Here is a 20947-nt window from a genome sequence, read left to right as displayed (position 1 = left end):
CTGGATTAGTGGTGCTGGAAAAGCACAGCAGTTCAGGCAGCATCCGAGGAGCAGTAAAATCGACGTTTCAGGCAAAGCCCTTCATCAGGAATACTTGTGCCCGAAACGTCGATTTTACTGCTCCTCAGATGCTGCCTGAACTGCTGTGCTTTTCCAGCACCACTCCCCAGCTGATCTAGAAGGAAGTGCTGATTTTTTTCCATTCAAGTACAAACAAGAGCTCTGGTATTTGTCTGAGTTGATTTTCAATGTCCTTCCAAAAATATGTAGTTGATTCTCCGACTAGGGTTCTGAATCTAAATAAAGGAAACTACAACACTGAGGCCCAAACTGACTATGATAAATTGGGGAATGTTACTTAGTGACAATAGTGGAGAGGCAATGGCAGACATTTAAAGAGCACATGGATGAACTGCAACAAATGTTTATTCCTGTCTGGTACGAAAACAAAATGAGGAAGGTGGCACAACTATGGCAACTAAAGGAAATTAGGGATAATATTAGATCCTGAGATGGGCATACAAATTAGCCAAAAATTAGCAGACCTGAGGATTAAGAACTTAGAATTCAGCAAAGGGGGATAAAGGGATTTATTAAGAAAGGGAAAATGGAATATGAGCGTAAGCTTATAAGAAACTTACAAAACTATGTAAAAGACTCCATGGATATATGAAGGCAAATGTAAATCTCATACCGTCAGAAGCAGGAAGTTATAAGGGAAACAAAGTGAATCCTTTATTTCTACTTTCATAAATAATGTCCGAAAAATGTTGGCGAACACATGGTTTTGAGAGGGAGATGGACTGATGGAAATAGGTATTAGTAGAGAAATGGATATGATTAAAGGCTGATAAATCACCAGGCCTAATAACCTACATCCCAGAATACTTAAGAAAGTGACCATTGGTAGTCATCTTTCAAGATTTTATAGGCTCTGGAGCAGTTTCTATGAATTGGAGGATATGAAGTGAGGCTTGATTGGTTAATACTATGTTCACTAGAGTTTCGAAAAATGAAGTGTGTTCTCATAGAAACCTATAAAATTATAACAGGAGTAGACTGAGTAAATGACCTGATGACCAGCAGCTCAAAACCATGGGATACAGTTTGTGTGTGGGTAGCCCATTTAGAACTGAGCCAAGGAGAGATTCCTTCACCGAGAGTGTTGAGTTGAATTCTGTGGCAGAGTGATTCCAAAACATTGAATGCTTTCAAGAAGGTGCTAGACGTAGTTCTGAGAGCAAAAGAAATCAAAGGGGTTGGGGAGAAAATGGGAACAGGATACTGAGTTGGACAATCAGCCACGCCCATATTTAATGATCAAGTCGACTCTCAAGAATAATCTATTCCTGCTCCTATCTTCTTTGTTTCTATCTTTGCCGTATCGGTAATGGATTACCGTTTAAAAATTGAACGTGTTTAGCAGTATTCAGGAAATAAACCATTTCAAAATTGTTTAACAGTGAGGAACTGGCATCATTACAACGAGAAATTGAGGTTTTGTCAGAACAGTACTCCCAGAAGTGTTTGGAAAATGCACACTTGGCTCAGGCTTTGGAAGCAGAGCGACAGGCATTAAGACAATGCCAGCGTGAAAACCAGGAACTCAATGCACACAACCAGGTATGATGTGCCTTCCCACATTTACAATGTAAATGCCACTAAATTGCGACATTATAAATACAAGGCTTACACTGTTTAAACAAAGATAGTGTGAACTGATCTTTGGTGACAAAGGGGAGAAAAACATTCTAATTCTGGTTTGAAAAGTACATAACGGGGGACATAGAAAACTATATCAATTTTGGATGTGATATCTCACTGTTCAGTACCCTGATCAGGTCTACGGATAAAAAACTAGTCCATTTTCCCAAGCACTGTCTTGTGGAGAAAATGGGAGTGATGATCGAAACCAGTTCTTCTTTTATGTTCCTGTCAATAACTTTCTAATGCTAGGTCCTTTGATATTCCTTTTCCAAGCCGAACTGTTAAATCCTGGTCAGCTGCACAATACTGGTTATGGAAACCGCAGACTGACAATCTGGGTGCCTGTTCAGCTCTCCACAATCTGGATTACACATAACTATTGCTCCCTTTTTCAAATCTCTTACCTAAATTACCTCTTAGCAGTCCTTTTGTTGTACTTGGTCAGCCTTCAATACTCAGTGAAACTTTCGGTCCTTTTGCAATTGCATCCGCCGCCTAGCCAAACTGACCTATTTCACAAATCCGTAATTTATCGGTGCAGTTGGCTGAATTCGTTATTGTTCAATAGCATGCAATTTGACTAATCTTTTTGTTTTGTCTTCTCTCTTGACTATTCAAGTGTATCTCTTTTTGAGTTTTACCTTTCTAAATATAATTTAGTGTTTATTTTCCTTTTTGTTTTTACTGGATTTATTATTTCTAATAGGAACTGAATAATCGTCTGGCTACAGAAATAACCCGACTGAGAACAGTGATGACAGGTGATAGTGGAGGAGATGTTACTGGCCTATCACAAGGCAAAGAAGTATATGAATTAGAGGTAAGCTATACGTTTATAGAATAAAGGAATCAAGGTATTAAGTGTATCTATGTACAAGTTTGTTCTTGATTCACGATATGATTGTGCAAGATTTTGTCACTGAGTAACCACTGGGATCTGGTGCCTGTGATTGTCAGATTAGTTTTCGTCTTCAGAATTACTTGGTGCCAATTTTCTTGAGAATGGATAGAATCACAAAAAGGCGCTGTGAATCATAAATGGGAACGCAGGGAGGAAAAGGGAAAAATGGCAGCGTTTGCAAAAGCTGAAGAGATCAACTAAACTATCTGATGTTTGTTTTGAGAGTTATAGGAAAAATAGATATACTTACATACATTTAAATATATGAAAGTTGTCAAACTGTTTTATATTTCTTTTAAAAATCTTCCCAAAAATTTTAAATACAGATAAGGAAAATCGGAAGGCACTCTAGCAATATAATATAAAGCAATCAAACACGATCCATTCAGTCTGCAGTAAAGCAATTTTTAAAAATATCCAAAAGTGATTGCAGTCAGATCTTGTACTGACATGTACAGTTACCCCAATATATTGAACGAGATACCTGTTATACTTCACCACAGTTTCCAGCTTGAAATTGTGTTGAGGCCATCACTGTTTTGTCTTTACTTTTCTCATTTTTGGTTTGGAACTCCAAGTTGAAAATGAAAATTGAAACTTGAACAGCAGCTTGCTTTAAGAGAAGGAAATTGGTATTTGCATATGGGAACTGACCTAGAACAATAATTATTGGCTAATTGTTGTTCTAAGAACACAACAGATTAGATTAGATTCCTTATAGTGTGGAAGCAGGGCCTTTGGCCAAACAAGTCCACACCGACCCTCCGAAGAGTAACCCACCCAAAACCATTTCCCTCTGACTAATGCACGTAACTATGGGCAATATAGTTTGGCCAATTCACCTGACCTGCACATCTTTGAACTGTGGGAGGAGACCAGAGCTCTGGAAGGAAACCCATGCAAAACGCAGGGAAAATGTTCAAACTCCACACAGTCGCCCAAAGCTGGAATCGTACCTGGGTCCCTGGCGCCGTGAGACAGCAGTGCTAACTACTGAACCACCGTGCCACCCCACCCCACTGCTGAACCATTGTGCCGCCCCGATGTTTCAGCACCAGGAGGTGAAATGCTCAGTGACTGAGGAGGGTGAGCATGTAATTGCTGAAGCTTTATCCTGAATGTAAACTGTTGAAAATTTAAGAATGTAACCAAAAAGTAATAAAGCAATTAAGCTAGTGGGAGGTGACCAGAGTGATCATTAAACAAAATCAATCAATAAAGTTTGGTATGACAACATAGATAAATAGAAAGTATCTGAAAATTTCCTAAACAGTGAGGATAATTCTGTATGACAGCCACTAATTAAGCACAAAAACAAATCCTGAATTAAATAGATAAGCACAGTCCGCTTCTACTGAAGTAGATGCTGAAGAAATTCCAGAGCGGTATTATCTTGAGTGCTGGTAAGGAAGTGGAGAATTCCGCATTGACCAGCCAATGAAGAAGGGATTGTTGTTAACAGATAGTGGGATTGCGCAGTTATTGTAGGGAGATATTATGAGTAGCACATGAAATGCCATGACAGGATATGGGGTCTGAAAGACTCTAACATCCATAAACGGGTATTTTACCTGACCAAAATTGCATGAAGATGTTGTACGATTTTGTAGAACATGCTATACTTATCAAGTTGTAGGTAAACTTCAACGATTGATTAAATAAGCATCCCTGATTCCCATACTGGTTTTTGAAGAAACATGAAGTCATGTGCTAGTGGATGGTGTTGGACCACAACCTAAAACAAAAGCTGGAATTATTATATCTTTTACAGTTATGGATATGACTCAATTTCAAGAGGCTATATCCTTAAGGACAATCAGAGCTTAGGTGGTAATAGAAAAAGTAATACTGTTTTCAAGTTAGTAGGTGACATCTAATTGATATTCCTGCTTGTAGGAAAGAGAATCAGTTATGTGACATGAACATGTTGAAATAGTACTATCGTAGAGAAGACAATAAGATAATACAGGTGCGTCAAGTAGTAATAATAGAGGAGGCTTGAAGAAAAAAGGATGAGGTCAAAGGAGAAGTGGACAGTTCACAAAGTGAACTTCCTTCTATTAGATTAACAAATTTGGAGATATTAGAGAATATAGCCATCATTTTCATATCTGGAGAAAGACCAACAAGATGATTGCTCAGGAAATAAAGAAGTTTGGAACGATGTTCTTGGGTATACCACATCAGCCAAACATGAAGTTGATACAGATAATTCAGACATGATAAAACAAAGCCCATATTGGTTAAATTCAGAGCAACAGGCTCAAGTAACAAAAGAAATTCAATGCATGATGGAGAATCAATTGATCAAACCAAACTCAGAAATGTTGGTTTTTATGTTAGTAGATCGAATAGATTGTATTGAATGTAGGAAACTGAATGCAATCGCAAAGACTGATTGAAAGTATTCCCAGACGAGAAGATTGCACTTTTGTCGCACCCAATGGATTGCTTTAATGTGAGGATATGACATTTGGACTTAAGGACACCCCAACCGTATTTCGATGATTAATGAACAAAATCACTTAATTGTGTAGTTCACTTCAATTATATTGTGGTGTGTAGTACAACATGAAAGGAACATGTAGAACAGTTAAGAAACGTGTTCAGGCAATTACAGTGGGCGAGGCTGGTGTTAAATCTCGCAAAAAAGTACATTTTCAAAAGCAAAAAATATATTTGAGACATGTTGCAGGGCAAGGACAAGTTTCACACAAAAGAAGAAGCTGTGAGTTTCCTACCTCAAATGAAACATTGTATAATAAAGGTTTTGGGAATGTGCTGATTTTATCAGAATATTATAGCTAATTTTAGTACAATAGACAGGCAGCTTTGAAAAGCTGAAAGCAATTTTAACATTAAAATCAATCTGTATTAGCTATTTCTCAAAATGACAAACATTTTAAACCAACAGTAGACACTGGCAATTTTGGAATTGGAGCAGTTTTCTTACAGGATGGAAAGATTACAATGGAGGACCAATTGCATTATTTACCAAGAAGTGAAATGAACATCAGAACATATTCCAGTACCTCCTTTTGGGACTGGAAGTATTGACAGCTCTTTAACACTTCAATGTTTGTTTTATATGGAAACTGAACGTTTGCTTCTTGCTGACCATAATCTGTTTCATTGAGAGACTCAAAAGATTGTTCCATTAGTGTTAGTAATGTGCATCGTTCCAGAAAAGAAAATATAATTGCTGATATATTATCCCAAATATAAACTACTGAAAATTTAAGAACGTACCCAAGAAGGTTGTATAGTGATTAAGAACCTAGTGGGAGGAACAATTTGAATGGCTGAGAGTTTTGTGTTTTGTTTGACATTTAAGTCTTACTAACCTTGTCATGAAACGCATTCTTGAAATGACATTTCATGTTTTGAAGGTGGAGGCCATCACTTTTTTCCCTCATTTTTGGTTTGGAATCATGTGCTGAAATTAAGAAACAAACTTTGAACAGCAGCTTGTCTTTCTTTAAAGAAAGAGTGAGCAAACAAATAAGTTTACATATGGGAACTGGTCTGGAAAGATAATTGTAGATTAATTATTGTGCTGTGGACAGTTTCTTTTTAGTTTGTTTAGTTTTGCTCGTCTAAAGTTATAGTATTAAACATAACTTAAACAGATATTAATAATTTATAAATTTGGTGCCTGATCTGTTATCCTTTAAAGTCTGCTTATGAACAATTGAGCAATTTTGAAGGTCATTAAATATGTTAATTTCACTGCTGTGAATCCAGTGATTGAGACTGATTTGCTATGGTTTGCTAACTCCTGTGTTGCAACAATTTGATTTAAGAACATTGTTAAAATAGTGCAATATTTACTACAATTATTTGTGTCCTCTCTAGGTATTGCTGCGGGTTAAAGAATCAGAAATACAGTACTTAAAACAGGAAATTAATTCCTTGAAAGATGAACTGCAGACTGCTCAACGTGTAAGTACTCTTCTCATAATGCAAAGTGCCTTAATTTAGCTTTTTTATTTCATTCATATTAAATATAGCAAGATTATTTTTAGATTATTTAGCCCTCTTATTTTCCTCTTCTACTGAAGATAATTCCACTTGAGGTACCAGCAGCCCACTATATCTCCACTGACCAAGATTGGCCAACTCCATACAGATAAGAAATGGAGTCTGAAATTGTTGGTGTGAATACCCCTGATCAAACCAGGCAATGCATTGTCCACAAAACCATTTGAAACATTTATGCTATTCGTCAATAAATACTTCTTTATTTGTATTTTAAATACTAATTGATATAAATCTTTTGAAGGAGCAAAAAGGGCTCAGATTCATCAACAGTCATGAAATATTGTATGTTTTGTTAATCTGGTTGCTATTCCAAGAAATCACTGGAGCCCAATTGTTTTCCAATCAATTCCAAACACTGTGGCACAGTAACGCAAAGATAAAATCAAGTAGTGCCAGCTAATGTGTAAGAGTTAGCTTGCAAGCAACTTGTTACATCAGTACAACAAAATTGGCTACAGAATTTCTCCTATCATCTTAAAATTGAATTATTATTGATTTGATTCAAGAATGACAGAGGCTTGGCATTACTGAAGTCAGCCTCTTGGTTGATGTGGGAATCCTACTGTTTTATTGCTGCCACTCCCAAGAATTCCATGTTCACTTAAATTGATTATAGAAGACAAATGCTGTCCTGTTTCTGTTTCATTCACTTCTGTTTCCGACAGCTGTCATTCGGAACCTAGGCACCTCCTATTTCAGGATAACAAGTTGTCTCAGGTCTCTGTCCCTTATTCTGACCCTGCTCTTTGTTCCAGTTTGCATTCTATATGTAAAGCACTGTAAACGCAAGGTATTAATTGTCTCTCCATAATGGTGCCAGTTTTCAAATTTAAAGTTGCTGTTACATTTTGTGGTGTACAGCAGAAACTGAAGAGAGTGAGATGTACTGTAGTGGGTTGGACTTGGAATGGAAAGTAGCCTCTTACTGAACTCTTATTGTTTAGTGCCATCTAGTGTCATCACCGAAAACAACAACAGTGAATATTAAAGCAACAATGTAAATTAAGTGCACGTATCTGAGAACTGTACCATGATTACAGCACAGAGCTTTATAGTTTGGCGCACAGCAGCGTTGCATTTATTCTCAGAAATCCCAGTAGTGCTCACTTTCAAAGTTTTTAAATCATTTAGAAATGTGCATTGGATCCATTCTTGACACTAATGCCAGCTAATGAAATATGTTGAACTCTAAATTTGACATTGGTTTAAGCAAATAAAAATTACCTTCCTTCATTAATGATGGGAGTAGTATGACATTTATCCAGAAATATTTCGAATCCATGGTACAAGCTAAACAAGATTTTCCAATAAATGAAGTCTAAGTATTGCTATGCAATGGAAATGGGTTGATGATAAGTGCAGGGAGTTGGGTCAGTGATATGTTCAGCATTGGAGTTGTGTGGGCTTGTCCTTGTTTTCAAAACTATCTTCCTGGAGCAGGAAGAAAAATAGAGAAGAATGAGCAGTTTTCCTTGGGCAAGTCAAAGGTGATGGACGATGTCTAAACTTACATCAGTGTGTGCTGGGAGCTGTGGTGACTACTGACCATTAGTAATTCAGAGGTGGCAACATGCCAAAGGCAAAGCCAAGTGATGAGCAACCTGGAAGTCGGTTACTATCACAGGATTGAGATAACTGTGTTCTGTTATTTGCAGTGTAATCTGTTTGTATTCTGCGCATTTGTTTCTTCAGGATAAGAAATATGCTACAGACAAATATAAAGACATCTATACAGAGCTAAGTATCGTAAAAGCTAAATCAGAGCGTGACATAAACAGACTAAAAGAGCAGCTGCAGCTGGCACAGGAAGCACTGGGAGAGCAGCCGATGGATGAAACAGAGCACAGCAGATACGGTACAGCAAATGGAAATTAAAAATAGCTGGTATAATTTAACTGGTTTTACATAGACTATGCTTTCGATATGGTAAATAACAATCTCTTCAGTATTCGTTGATACAATGGGTGATTGAGGGATTAACCTCAAAAAAAATGGTTTGGACCAGACCAGTGGCTTTATTTGAACAATCATTGGAATGGAAAGATAAGTTTTTGTTGTTCTGAAAAGATAAAATCATGAAGCTGAAGAGTTTCTTCTAGACGCATTGTATGATCTGGACTATGCATAACATTATTCTAATCCGGTTTCTCAGAATTCAACTGATTTAACATCTTCCATTTTGTTTTAAGCGAGGGAGAGAGATAGGAAGACTCTAGATTTCAACCCATTCATACTCAGAGAAAAACAAAAATTGAGTTGAAGTGTAGGTCAGCGGCGTGCTGAGGAAGAGGAAATGCTTCACTTCTTCCGACTCCTAGCCAGGGATCTCTGCTGGCAAGAACAGGATGTATCTCTGAAACAAATACCATTAACACCTATCTCTGCACTTATGATTGAATCGGCTGACAGACCAAATTAAACCTTATTCCAATATACATCAGTGCCTTCAAGAGGCAAACAAGCAGAAATTTATTTGGTATGGGGAGTTTAGTTATGAATTTGTTATTACAGCAAGTTAGAATGAAATTAATTTAACTTGATGAAATTCTATTCATGGGAGTACTATATTTAAAATACTACTACTGTTACACCACCTCCTGCATGGATTTACTCTATTAAGGGAGAAGATTTAATTTTTCTTAATTTTCTAGAGTGCTTCACCACTGCTAAGGCAATGATTGCCAAGCTTAATACCTTAAGATATTCAAGAGGGCATGGGATGATTATTTGGATAAGAATGACATGCAAGGGTATGGGGGGGAGAAAGTAGGAGATTAGCACTAGGTAATGACCATCTCACGTTGGTGCAGGAATGTTCGGCTGAATTGAAGCAGAAGACAGCCAAACACTTCTTTTGATTTTGCTACAGTATGATTTCTGTCCAGATTTGTCCCGTACATAAAAAGCAATACAAATCCAACCTGGCAATTTAGGCCTGTTAGTCTGCTGTCAGTCATTAGTAAAGTTATGGAGGATGTCATTAATGTTGCTATCAAGCAGTACGTACTTGCTAACACCCAGTTTACATTCAGCCAAGACCACTTGTTCCTGACCTCATTACAGCCTTGTTTCAAACATGGACAAAAGTGCTGATTTCCAGAGGTGAGGTGAGTGTGACAGCCTTTGACATTTAGGCTGCATTCGACCAAGTGTACCTTTAAGGACCCCCCGCAAAACAGGAATCAGTGGGTATCTGGCAAACTCTCTAATGGTTGGAGTCATAGCATTTGGTTGTGGCTATTGGAGGTCAGTTATCTCCATTCCAGGACTTCTCTGCAGGAGTATCTCAGGGTAAAGTCCCAAGCCCAGCCATCGTCAGCTGCTTCATCACTGGCCTTCCCTCCCCTAAAAAGTCAGAACGGGGATGTTTGCCGATGATTGCATAATGTTCAACACCATTCATGACTCCTCAGATATGGAAGCAGTCCATCTTCAAATGCAACAAAATCTGGACAATATTCAGACTAGGACAAGTGGCAAGTAACATCTGCACCCCACAAATGACAGGTAATAACCATCCCCAATAAGAGACCATCTAACCACTGCCCCTCTATATCCAATGGTGTCGCCATCACTGCATCTTCCACAGTCAACATCCTGGGAGTTACCATTGACCAGCAACTCAGCTGGACTCACCACATAAACATTGGCTACTAGAGCAGGTCAGAGGCTAAGAATACTGCAGTGAGTAATTCATCTCTTGACTTCCCAAAGCCTTTCCACTTTCTGAAAGTCAGGAGTGTGATGGAGTACTCCCCACTTCCCTAGGTGGGTGCAACTCCAACAACGCTCAAGCTTGACACCATCCAGGATACAGCAGCCACTAAATTGGCATCACTTCCACAACCATCCACTCCCTCCATAACTAATGCCCAGTAGCAGTATTTACAAGATACACTGCAGAAATTCACCAAAGATCCTTAGACAACACCTTTCAAACCCATGGCCACTTCCATCTGGAAGGCCAAAGGCAACAGATACATGGAAACTCCACCACCAGTAAGTCACTCACCATGTTGACTTGGAAATAAATTGCCATTTCTTCACTATCATTGGGTCAAAATCCTGGATTTCCCTCCCTAAGGGCATTCTGGGTCAACCTACAGCACGTGGACTGCAGCAGTTCAAGAAGGCAACTCATCACAACATTCTCAAGGGCAACCAGGGACGGATAATAAATGCTGGCCAGCCAGTGATGTCCACATTCCATGATTTTTTGTAAAAATTGGACAATTGCTGCCATTATGTCAACTGAAATTGATTGTAACGAGGTCAATTTAATGTATAAAAGTGTTTTTGAACTTGGTCCTTAAAATTAAGCTTTGGATCAAGATCAGTTTAGAAAAGCTGTAATTATTTTTTCTCAGATATAATGAAATCAAAAAGCAATCCAGATATTCTAAAGATGGCAGCTGCAGCAAAACGAGCAGATCGAACACAAAGATCAAAGGTAAGCTCTTAATTGTTTCACAAATCTAGTAAACATTCTCTGCCTCAGGCTAAACTGCAGTACTGACACTAATGTCAAGTACTTGGGTATATATCCTAATTAAGGTCATGTGTATGACATCCTTTCGTTTTTCTGACTAAGGTACTTAGTCTCTACTGTGCAGGTAAATTCCTCAGGGAAAGGAGGAAATTCCTTTATGTTAAATTCTATTAGCATAATTAATTTATTTATCAGTTTTATCTTTTGCAAATTGGCTTGAAAAACAAAATCCTCCTTTGTCTACTATCTAATCTAAAGTAATAAATATGCTGAATTTGTGAACTCTAACTAAATCAGGTGCTTTGTGTAGGTTCTGAAGTTTTTATACCCTCGGTGTAGATATGGCTGAGACTATAGTCACTTCAACAGCACAGTTTCCAAATAGTCTGTCATAAACCACGTGTAGCAGTTAAGTATTCCGGTAACTGTCCTGTTGACTTTGTTTATGATAAAAGCTGAAAGGGTGTTGAAATTACCATTTCCCATACCAGATGTAGGGAATGGTTTAGAAAATAAGCTGGTATTCTCAGTTTTGTAGTCTGCATTTTCTGGCAAGTGCATTGTCATAGGCAGTAAGTGAGGAATGGGATTGGACTCTGTTTTAACACCTGTGGTGCGTTAGCCAGCTGGCAATGGGTGAGCATCAGCTATCATGTGGAAATATCCGTTTGGGCAAGATTTTGAGATCTGCAGGCATCTTTAAAAACCATATCCCAACTTTAGTCGGCATTTTTAGGAGAGCAACAAAGGATACTGGTTTAGACGGGAGGATGTAGTATGTGGTGCGTTAGCAATTCTGCCATTGAAAGAATATTTCTAGTTCTTGCAGATGCGCGCACATAATCCTAATAAAAAATTTGCCTTGACTTGGTGCATAGCTTAGAAAAAAATCAACCCAGTATTAAAGATTTTTCTTATGGGTTTTTGAGTTACTTGTGTTCACATTTTTAGACACTTCGTCATAAGGTAAGCTGCCAAGTTAAGCTGCATATCGTTTATTTGCTTTATTTTTAAACAAATGCACACATACTAAACTGTTCCAATGCAAAGCAGATCTTCCCCGAGGTGGAATATTGAGTTCATATTAAAACAATTTTAAAAAATCCAGGCAAATTACAACAATGACCAGTTATAATTTTTGGCCAGTTATAATTCGTGTCAGTTTCATATGATTATTAACAGGTCTGTTTCCACACTGTAGGGAATCTAATCTAATCTAATAATAGATCAAATATAAAAGAACCTCGTCTAATAAAACCTGCTGATAAAGAAGGTGGGAGAGTCCATAACTAGTCATAGGTTTAGGATGAGTGTGGAAAGATTTAAAAGGGACCTCGGGAGCAACTTTTTCATGCAGGCGATGGTGCGTGTTTGGAATGAGCTGCCGGAGGAAGTGGTGGAGGCTAGTACATTACCAACATTTAAAAGGCATCTGGATGGGTATATGAGTAGGAAGGGTTTAGAGGGATATGGGCCAAATGCTGGCAAATGTGACTAGATTTATTTAGGATGGCTGGTCGGCATGGGCAAGTTAGACCAAAGAGTCTGTTTCCGTGCTATATATCTGTGACTCAAGCCATTGTCTTATTTGTTGTAAAAGTGCAAGTCCTTTTTGGCACATTTCTTCCCCTTTCCTTCCCTCTTATAAACTGAAGGTGCTGATTCCTTATACCCTGGGTGAATACGGTAATGGCACTTTGGGTAAGATGGGCTGGTCACCCTCTGTTACACTCATAACTTGAAAAATAAAATTTAAAAAGTGACATGCATCTTTATGAAAATGGCTCTTTACAAATACCACCAAGAACATCATTCTCCAATTACAGAATATCTGACGTTACACAGCAGCATCTGAGAAGTGAAGGGAAAATTTCAGTGGAGTTATGTAGGAATTGTGTTGGTTAATTTAATTGCATTTGGAAAATAGGGAAGCAGCTTGTCCACGTTTTGTGAGGTTGCTGGCACATTTTCTTTCAAAGAGAAAAATACAATGGGAAATAATTAAAGACTAAAATTGTTGTATGTGTGGTATGCCTTCTAAAGACATTGAACTAAGTCAAAATATTGATGTTTCCCCAGAACTTATCAATGATTCAACTCTGGCCATACCTTAGAAGATAGATGTAAGATCACTAAAAGAAGAAAGCACAAGGAAAATATTGATTTGACTTTGATTTTTGTTTTTACTTTGCTCATGAAAAAAATGAATAGAGCCACTCAGATCAGCTTGCATGGAAGCACCAGACAATACTAATCTGCGTCAATTACTTTTTATAGATTTCTTCTCAAAATAAACTCCTTAACACTGGGTAGTATTCAGCCAGAAATGTTAGTCTGTGGTTCATGGGTTATTAGTAATGCTTTGCTTTCTAACTTTATTTCATTTTGCTCCTCTTCTTCATCCTTTAGTCTGTGAGTAAAGCGCTGGCATGGGACAGCTAGAGCTGCTTGATGATTGACACCTTCCCTTTAGGTAAACCATTGGTTATTGTCACTGAGTGAAGGCATGTCACTTTGGGATTTGGGCTGTTTTTTGTGTGGACATGCACTGGTGTTTATCTGGGTTTGTGTCCTAGACTCTGCTTTGGCCTTTATGAAATTAAATCTGTTATTGTTGTGTCTGCATGCATATTTTCAAAGAGTAAGATAAGCCATAAATTCATGTAAGACATGCTTAATCTCTGCACAACAACCTTACCAATCATTTCATATGCAGAAATTCAGACTGGACCAATACCTGTCTCAATAAATTACATGATCCAAAATATAGCAGCTTGTGCAGTGGGTCAACTCGTGGGAAAATACTTGTGGGAATCTTTGAAGTAAAAGTTCCTTTTCTGATTTTAATTGCAAGGTTTTTCAAATATGTTTCTGCTCTGTGAAACTCTCTCCCAAAAAACGCAGTAGATGCCAGCTCAATTGATAATTTTTAAATCCATGATTAATATATGTTTGGAGTAAATATTCTGAAGAGGATGGATCCAGGAGTAGAGTTAGAATACAGATCAGCCATGACTTGATTGAATAGCAAAAGAAGCCTTCAGGTGATGAATGGCCAACTCCTGTTCCATTGTTCCCAAGATAGGTCAACACAAGACTTTTGACTGTTGTGACCTAACAACAGCATTGGAAGTATACACTGTAGTATGTTTGTCTGGTCTCTCTTCCTTTTATGTTGACTTTGTACGTTGCCTCTTTCCAATTAGTTTGGCAAATAAGTGCAATGCTGTGTCACAGTTGTTACACACAGTAGAAGTATAAATATTAATGTTACTGTTTGGCTTGTGCATGCACGTCCAAAGCTATGCTGCAAAATTAAATCTCTTGCACTTTGTGTCCCTGGTTGATATAATATGTTCCACTTTGCTGAGTGTCAGTTAGTTTATCAATGGAGGATTTCAATTCATGTTACAAACAAAAATTGCTAGCGAAACATAGTGCGTCTGGTAGCATCGGTGGAGAGAAAAACAGAATTAACATTTTAAGTCCATTGACTTTTTGTCATAAATTCTGAAGAGTCACATTGAACTGTAAACATTAACTCTGTTTCTCTTTCTACAGGTACTGCCAGACCTGCTGAGTTTCTCCATCATTTTGTTTGTTTTCATATTTCCAGCATCCACAGTGTTTTGCTTTAATTGCATTCATGTTGTCCTATTTATTGGCATATACCACAAAACTGCAGCTTAAGTAATGTTTTGATTGCTGCCCAGCTATTTTACATATTGTGAACAATATAATCTCATCTCTAGTGAGATTACAATTGGATCATTGTTATAATCCTTTCGACCTACCTTTTGAAATAATTTAGTTTTCCTTTCACACTAGAAAGGAGGAGCAAATTTCAAGCTGAGGTGTGCTGGCAACAATGTAATCAGTATGCTCCCGTTCTGAATCCAAGGCAGCTAAAGTCCAATTAACAAGGTTTAAGATTAGAGTTAGATGATAATTTGACTCACCAAGCTACAGGGGTATCTGAAATACAAGTACTGTAAGTGTTTACCATATTTGGACTTTATAATTATTTGTGGTGATCTGCTTAAACACCCTAATCAAATCAGCTGGCAGACTGGTTGTGCTATGAATTAGATTAGATTTTTTAGATTAGATTAGATTACAGTGTGGAAACAGGCCCTTCGGCCCAACAAGTCCACACCGACCCGCCGAAGCAAAACCCACCCATACCCCTACATTTACCCCTTACCTAACACTATGGGCAATTTAGTATGGCCAATTCACCTGACCCTGCACATCTTTGGACTGTGGGAGGAAACCGGAGCACCCGGAGGAAACCCACGCAGACACTGGGAGAACGTGCAAACTCCACACAGTCAGTCGCCTGAGGCGGGAATTGAACCCGGGTCTCTGGCGCTGTGAGGCAGCAGTGCTAACCACTGTGCCACTGTGCCGCCCATAAGTGCAAGGTTATCCTGAAAATTTCTGTGGCGTGAATTCCACTCCGATGATATCTCATCCCCTCATGCAGTTTGAACAATTGGAATCTGAGTGCAAATTTATCAAATGCAATTGGTCATAAAGGGGACAGTCTCACCCAAAATCAATCAAAGGTGGTTGATGCCAGAAGTTGAAATGTCATTCTGATGAAATGGGAGAAGGTTCAGGTTTCAGAATTGAGACATATTTAGGTTGTTGACAAAACGTTATTGTGCATCAGATCCCCTGTAGATCATTGTGACAAAACGGTTTTGCTGTTGCCTTTGTGAGTAATGTTGGGAAATATTTGTCGTCTTTACTAATATATCTTAATTGAGTATGCTTACACCCTCAATGTTTTTCTTAACTTGATTAATGCTTAATTTTCTTCTCAGCCAGCATATTACAGATCTGGAAGTTCGACTAGTTTGTGTTCAACCGAGTGATTTGAATGTGAATCTTTTTAGTTGGAGTAATGTGACTGTAAGACATAGAATCAGAAATGGGCTTACCAGTAATCATTGCCACATTATATATATTTATTTTCTTTCAACCTGATGCTACCCTTAGCTTCTCTGGTTAACTATAGTTAATCCTTTTTTCTCATCTTCGTTATGAGCCATGAACTATTTTCTTAAACATTTACCATTGTTCCTCAACTGCTAAACTCCTTTCCCAGTCTACTCCAGCTGGCTCTGATTTCACATTCTGGATCAGTGGTGCTGGAAGAGTACAGCAATTCAGGCAGCATCAGAGGACAGGCAAAATCAGCCCATTCTATCTCATTCATTGTAATTGTCCATATTTAAGTTTAACACAATTATGACCGAAGTTTCTCCCTTTCAAATTGAATGCTATATTCTGCCATGTTCTAGTTACTGCTTTCTAGGGGATCTTTTTAACTGAAGTCATTTATTAAACCTCCTTCATTAAACATCACCAGATTCAAAATAGCCTGATCCTTGATTGGATCTACAACCTACTTTTTTTAGGAAACTGTCCCAAGTGCACTCTGTGAATTCTTCTTTGTGACTACCTCTATTAATCTGATTTTACCAGTCTACATAAAGATTAAAGTCACCCATGATTAATATACTGCCTTTTTCCCATACCTTTATTATCTCCCAATCTATTGTCTGTTCTCCTTTGTAGCTACTGTTAAGAGGCCTATAGACTACTGTCACTAGTGTCGTCTTTGCCTTGTTATTTATTACCTCCACCTTATGGATTCTGCATCATCTGATCAGAGATCATTTTTTTGCCATCAACTATTTCCATCCAGTACCAAAGCTACACCACCATCCTTTCCTCCACAAATGCTGCTCCCTTCCACTTCAATACTAGTGTCAGTGCCCCATAAACTGAAACCCATTCCACTCTCTTGAGCATTTCAGCCATGCATTTAACTCATTGACTTTATTTTCTCTGTGCCAATTTGCTAGAGGCTCGGGTAGGAGCTCAGAAATTGTTACTTTGGAGATTCTGCTTTATAATTTACATCCTAACTGTTCAAATTCCTTCAGCAGAATCAACTTTTCTAATCCTATCAATGTCATTGGTACCAAAAAGGACAGCAACAACCAGATCCCTCCTGTCCCACTGCCAAGTTAATCTCCAGTCTTGAGAAGATGCCCTAAACTGGGGCACTGGGCAGTTAATGCAACTTTCCAGCCCTAATCTGCAAAGAGCAGTATGTATCCCTTAATTATACTGACCCCGACCACCATTATGTTCTTATTTTCTCCCCTCAACTTGAAAGGCTCCCTTAACCTTTCTGCAGTTCCAGTCTCATCTATACAGCTTGCTAGAATCTTGTAACTGTTGGACAAATGCAGGTGATGAAACTCCTCAGGTATAACTCACTGGGGTCCCACACATGCCTCACCTGCAATAATGCCCTCCTATCCCTGATCACAGACAAAAGCGATTTACCTGGTCAAAAAGTCACATTCCCTGATATGATGCAATGTCTGCAGCTCAGACTAGAGCTCGTCAACTCTGATCTGAAGTTCCTCGAGCTGCGACCAGTTTAACTTGGATTTACCCTGGATTACTTTCGTGTCCAGCAGTGTCCACATACTGCCATAGCAACATATAGCTTGTCCTATTGTTGCTACATATTGATGTAATTTATAAATTAATTGGTCCAGATTTCTTTCTTTACACTTTAATAATGTTTAGTTTAAAAAGTCATCAATATCAATGTGCTACTTAATCAGGTGTTTCTTAAGAGAAAGGGAGAAAAAGCACTGGCGATCTAAAGATCCTTTTATTAAAGACTAGAAGTATTCATGAATCCTACTCACAAATCAGTTTCTTTCCCTGCATGAGTGTCACAGTGTCATTCATGATGGAACTCTGCCATTGGTCTTGCTGCAGGTAGTCCCGCTAATCCATGCCTTTTATCCTCTCCTACTTACTCTTAGAGTCATACAGCACAGAAACAAATCCTGTGGTCCAACTCGTCAATGCTACCCAAGTTTCCCAAACTAAATAGTCCCATTACCTGCATTTGGTCTATATCCCTCTGAACACTTCCTATTTCTGTACCTGTCCAAATGTCTTTTCAATGTACTAGCTATACCTGCAACTACCACTTCATCTGGCAATTCATTCCACATACCAACCACCTTCAGATCCCTTTTAAATCTTTCTCCTTTTATCTTAAAAATATGCCCTCCGGTTTGAACTTCGTCACCCTTTGCTATTCACCTTATCTGTGCCCTTTATGATTTTATAAACCTCTAAGTTGTTCAGGAGCATTTACCCCTTGCGCCAAGCCTTTAATATAGCACCTATGTCCCTTTTTTTCTTCCTAAAATCTCACTTGAACAAAATTCCCAGTTCACTCACCACCTTTTTTCTAATTCAAATGAAGACTTCTTCATGCTGACAATGCACCTTATTGACCGAGTAGGGTGCTGCAGAGTTGAAGATGAATTGAACAAGGAAATATCTTGCATTATTTGGCTCTTTTAACATAACAAAACATTCTTAGGTGCTTCATTGCATTATAAATTAATTATGATACCAAGGTGAATGTCTGAATCTTAACAAACTCTTTTGGAGTGAAATCTGGATCTGAGGCTGTGTTGCCTGTCAAGATCCTACAGAGCCATGTTCTAATTGCCTGGGAAATTTAATCTTCCAGTGAACTGATTTGCAGAACTCTCCACAAAATTCTGCAACCCTGAGATCAGGATTGGAAAGGTTAGCTGGGTGGTTTGCACTCACTTGGATATTTGCCCTGTAATTAGCCCTCTGGTCTAAATGAGAGATTAACCAGTATAATTGAACTGAGTACCATAACCTAACCCTACCAACTGCAAACTGACCATATTATTTCTGATCTTATTACTCTTCCCTCAGGGCAATACTTTATGTAGCCCAGTTTATCCCAAAAGACCCAAATACCCTGACCAGGCTCAACAATCCTCTTTACTCAAATACCTGCTCCCCTCCCCACCCCACCCAGACACCCACTTGCTTGCTCAAGACTTCGACCTTTAACATTTTGTCTAAACATAGTGACGACTGTTATAAAAATGAGACATCTCCTCTGTGGACCATTAGGTTAAATGACCACAGATTTGGCCATTGATGTTGGTTTTAAGGAGTTTGTTGAAGGATGAGAGCGAATTAGTGGTGCAGAGGTCTAGGAAAGAAGTACCAGTGTTTGGAACCTTGACAACCGAAGGCATGGCCACCAATGGTGGAGAATTAAGTTAGAATGTCCAAGAGGCCAGAATTGGTTAAGTGTGGGTATGTTGGAGATTTGTGAAGCTGGAGGAGCTACCTGAGCTAGAAAGCACCCAGGCCATGCAGGGATTTGGGGGAAAATGGATTAATGTATCAAAGTCAAGGTATTCCTTCACTGGGAGCCACTATATATCAGCAAGCATAGAGGCTGATAGGGGAACAGGATTGCTGAGAGATTGGATCGAGACAGCAGACCTTAGTTAATGCAGTGTAGAATATAGTAGACCAACCAGGAGTACAGTGGAAAAGTTGACTTTGAAGTTAAAGAAGGAAGGAACAAGAGTTTCAGAAGCAGATTCACTAAGATAGAGGGTAACTTAACAATTTTCCTAAGACTGAAATAAGCGGTTTTAGTGATCGTCTCTATGATGTTGGCGGCCCAACTCTGGTCATATGTGACAATAATGTTATGACCACATTGGCTGAGTGTCAGTTTGTTGCCAGGGAAGGACTGGAGTTGGTCTCTAAAAAATGAGGTGGATCCAAAAGTATTGGGAAGACTGAAATCAATATTTAATTGGAAGAAATTTCTGCTCATCCCATCCTGGACCTCAGATGAAAAAAATTTAGAAACAGAACCTCGAGTTGAACACAAAATGGGACATTACCAACCAAAACCTTGTTGCTTGTTTTGTTGCAGTTGTGTGGTGCCTATTTTAATTGCAGCTTTCATTGTCTTTGTCCTTCCTGTGCTCAATATCTGCATGCATGGTATTGTTGACTGTTTAGTGAATGTTCAGTTTATCATTTAATGCACAAAATAATCTTGCTACATTTTCTATGTAATATGAATTAGATGCAACAACTTTTCTGAAATTGTGTATCAGTTAAACTGTTGTTTTTCTACAGTATTTGATGGTTTCTCTGTGTCAAACAGATATTTGTTACTTGTGAATTTCAACCTCTATGTTACCAATTGTTAGTTACATTATCAGTCTCCAATTCAAAATTGGTTAAATTGGCTTTTGATACATAGAACATAGAACAATACAGCACAGAACAGGCCCTTCGGCCCACGATGTTGTGCCAAACATTTGTCCTAGCTTACGCACCTATCCATGTACCTATCCAATTGCCGCTTAAAGGTCACCAATGATTCTGACTCTGCCACTCCCACAGGCAGCGCATTCCATGCCCCCACCATTCTCTGGGTAAAGAACCTACATCCTGACATCCCCCCCATACCTTCCACCCTTCACCTTAAATTTATGTCCCCTTGTAACATACTGTTGTACCCGGGGAAAAAGTCTCTGACTGTCTACTCTATCTATTCCCCTGATCATCTTATAAACCTCTATCAAGTCACCCCTCATCCTTCGCCGTTCCAACGAGAAAAGGCCTAGCACTCTCAACCTATCCTCGTACGACCTATTCTCCATTCCAGGCAACATCCTGGTAAATCTTCTCTGCACCCTCTCCAAAACTTCCACATCTTTCCTAAAGTGAGGCGACCAGAAATGCACACAGTACTCCAAATGTGGCCTAACCAAAATCCTGTACAGTTGCAACATCACTTCACGACTCTTGAATTCAATCCCTCTGCTAATGAACGATAATACTCCATAGGCCTTCTTACAAACTCTATCCACCTGAGTGGCAACCTTCAAAGACCTATG

At 38.6% G+C, this 20947-nt stretch overlaps 1 protein-coding gene across 1 annotated transcript in view; it reads left to right on the top strand.

Moving 5' to 3' along the window:
• Window positions 1–20947, top strand: part of LOC122562338 — a 410892-nt gene that overhangs the window by 384443 nt on the left and 5502 nt on the right. Inside the window, exons 20-24 of the mRNA XM_043715214.1 lie at window positions 1464–1623; window positions 2414–2527; window positions 6464–6550; window positions 8342–8504; window positions 11017–11099. Coding sequence (XP_043571149.1) covers window positions 1464–1623; window positions 2414–2527; window positions 6464–6550; window positions 8342–8504; window positions 11017–11099 — 607 coding nt within the window. The remainder of the gene's footprint in view (window positions 1–1463; window positions 1624–2413; window positions 2528–6463; window positions 6551–8341; window positions 8505–11016; window positions 11100–20947) is intronic.

This window comes from Chiloscyllium plagiosum, chromosome 24 (genome assembly GCF_004010195.1).
Source record: "Chiloscyllium plagiosum isolate BGI_BamShark_2017 chromosome 24, ASM401019v2, whole genome shotgun sequence".
NCBI lineage: Eukaryota > Metazoa > Chordata > Chondrichthyes > Orectolobiformes > Hemiscylliidae > Chiloscyllium > Chiloscyllium plagiosum.
Note: the sequence above shows the minus strand (reverse complement) of the source record. Positions and strands in the feature narration are given on the sequence as shown.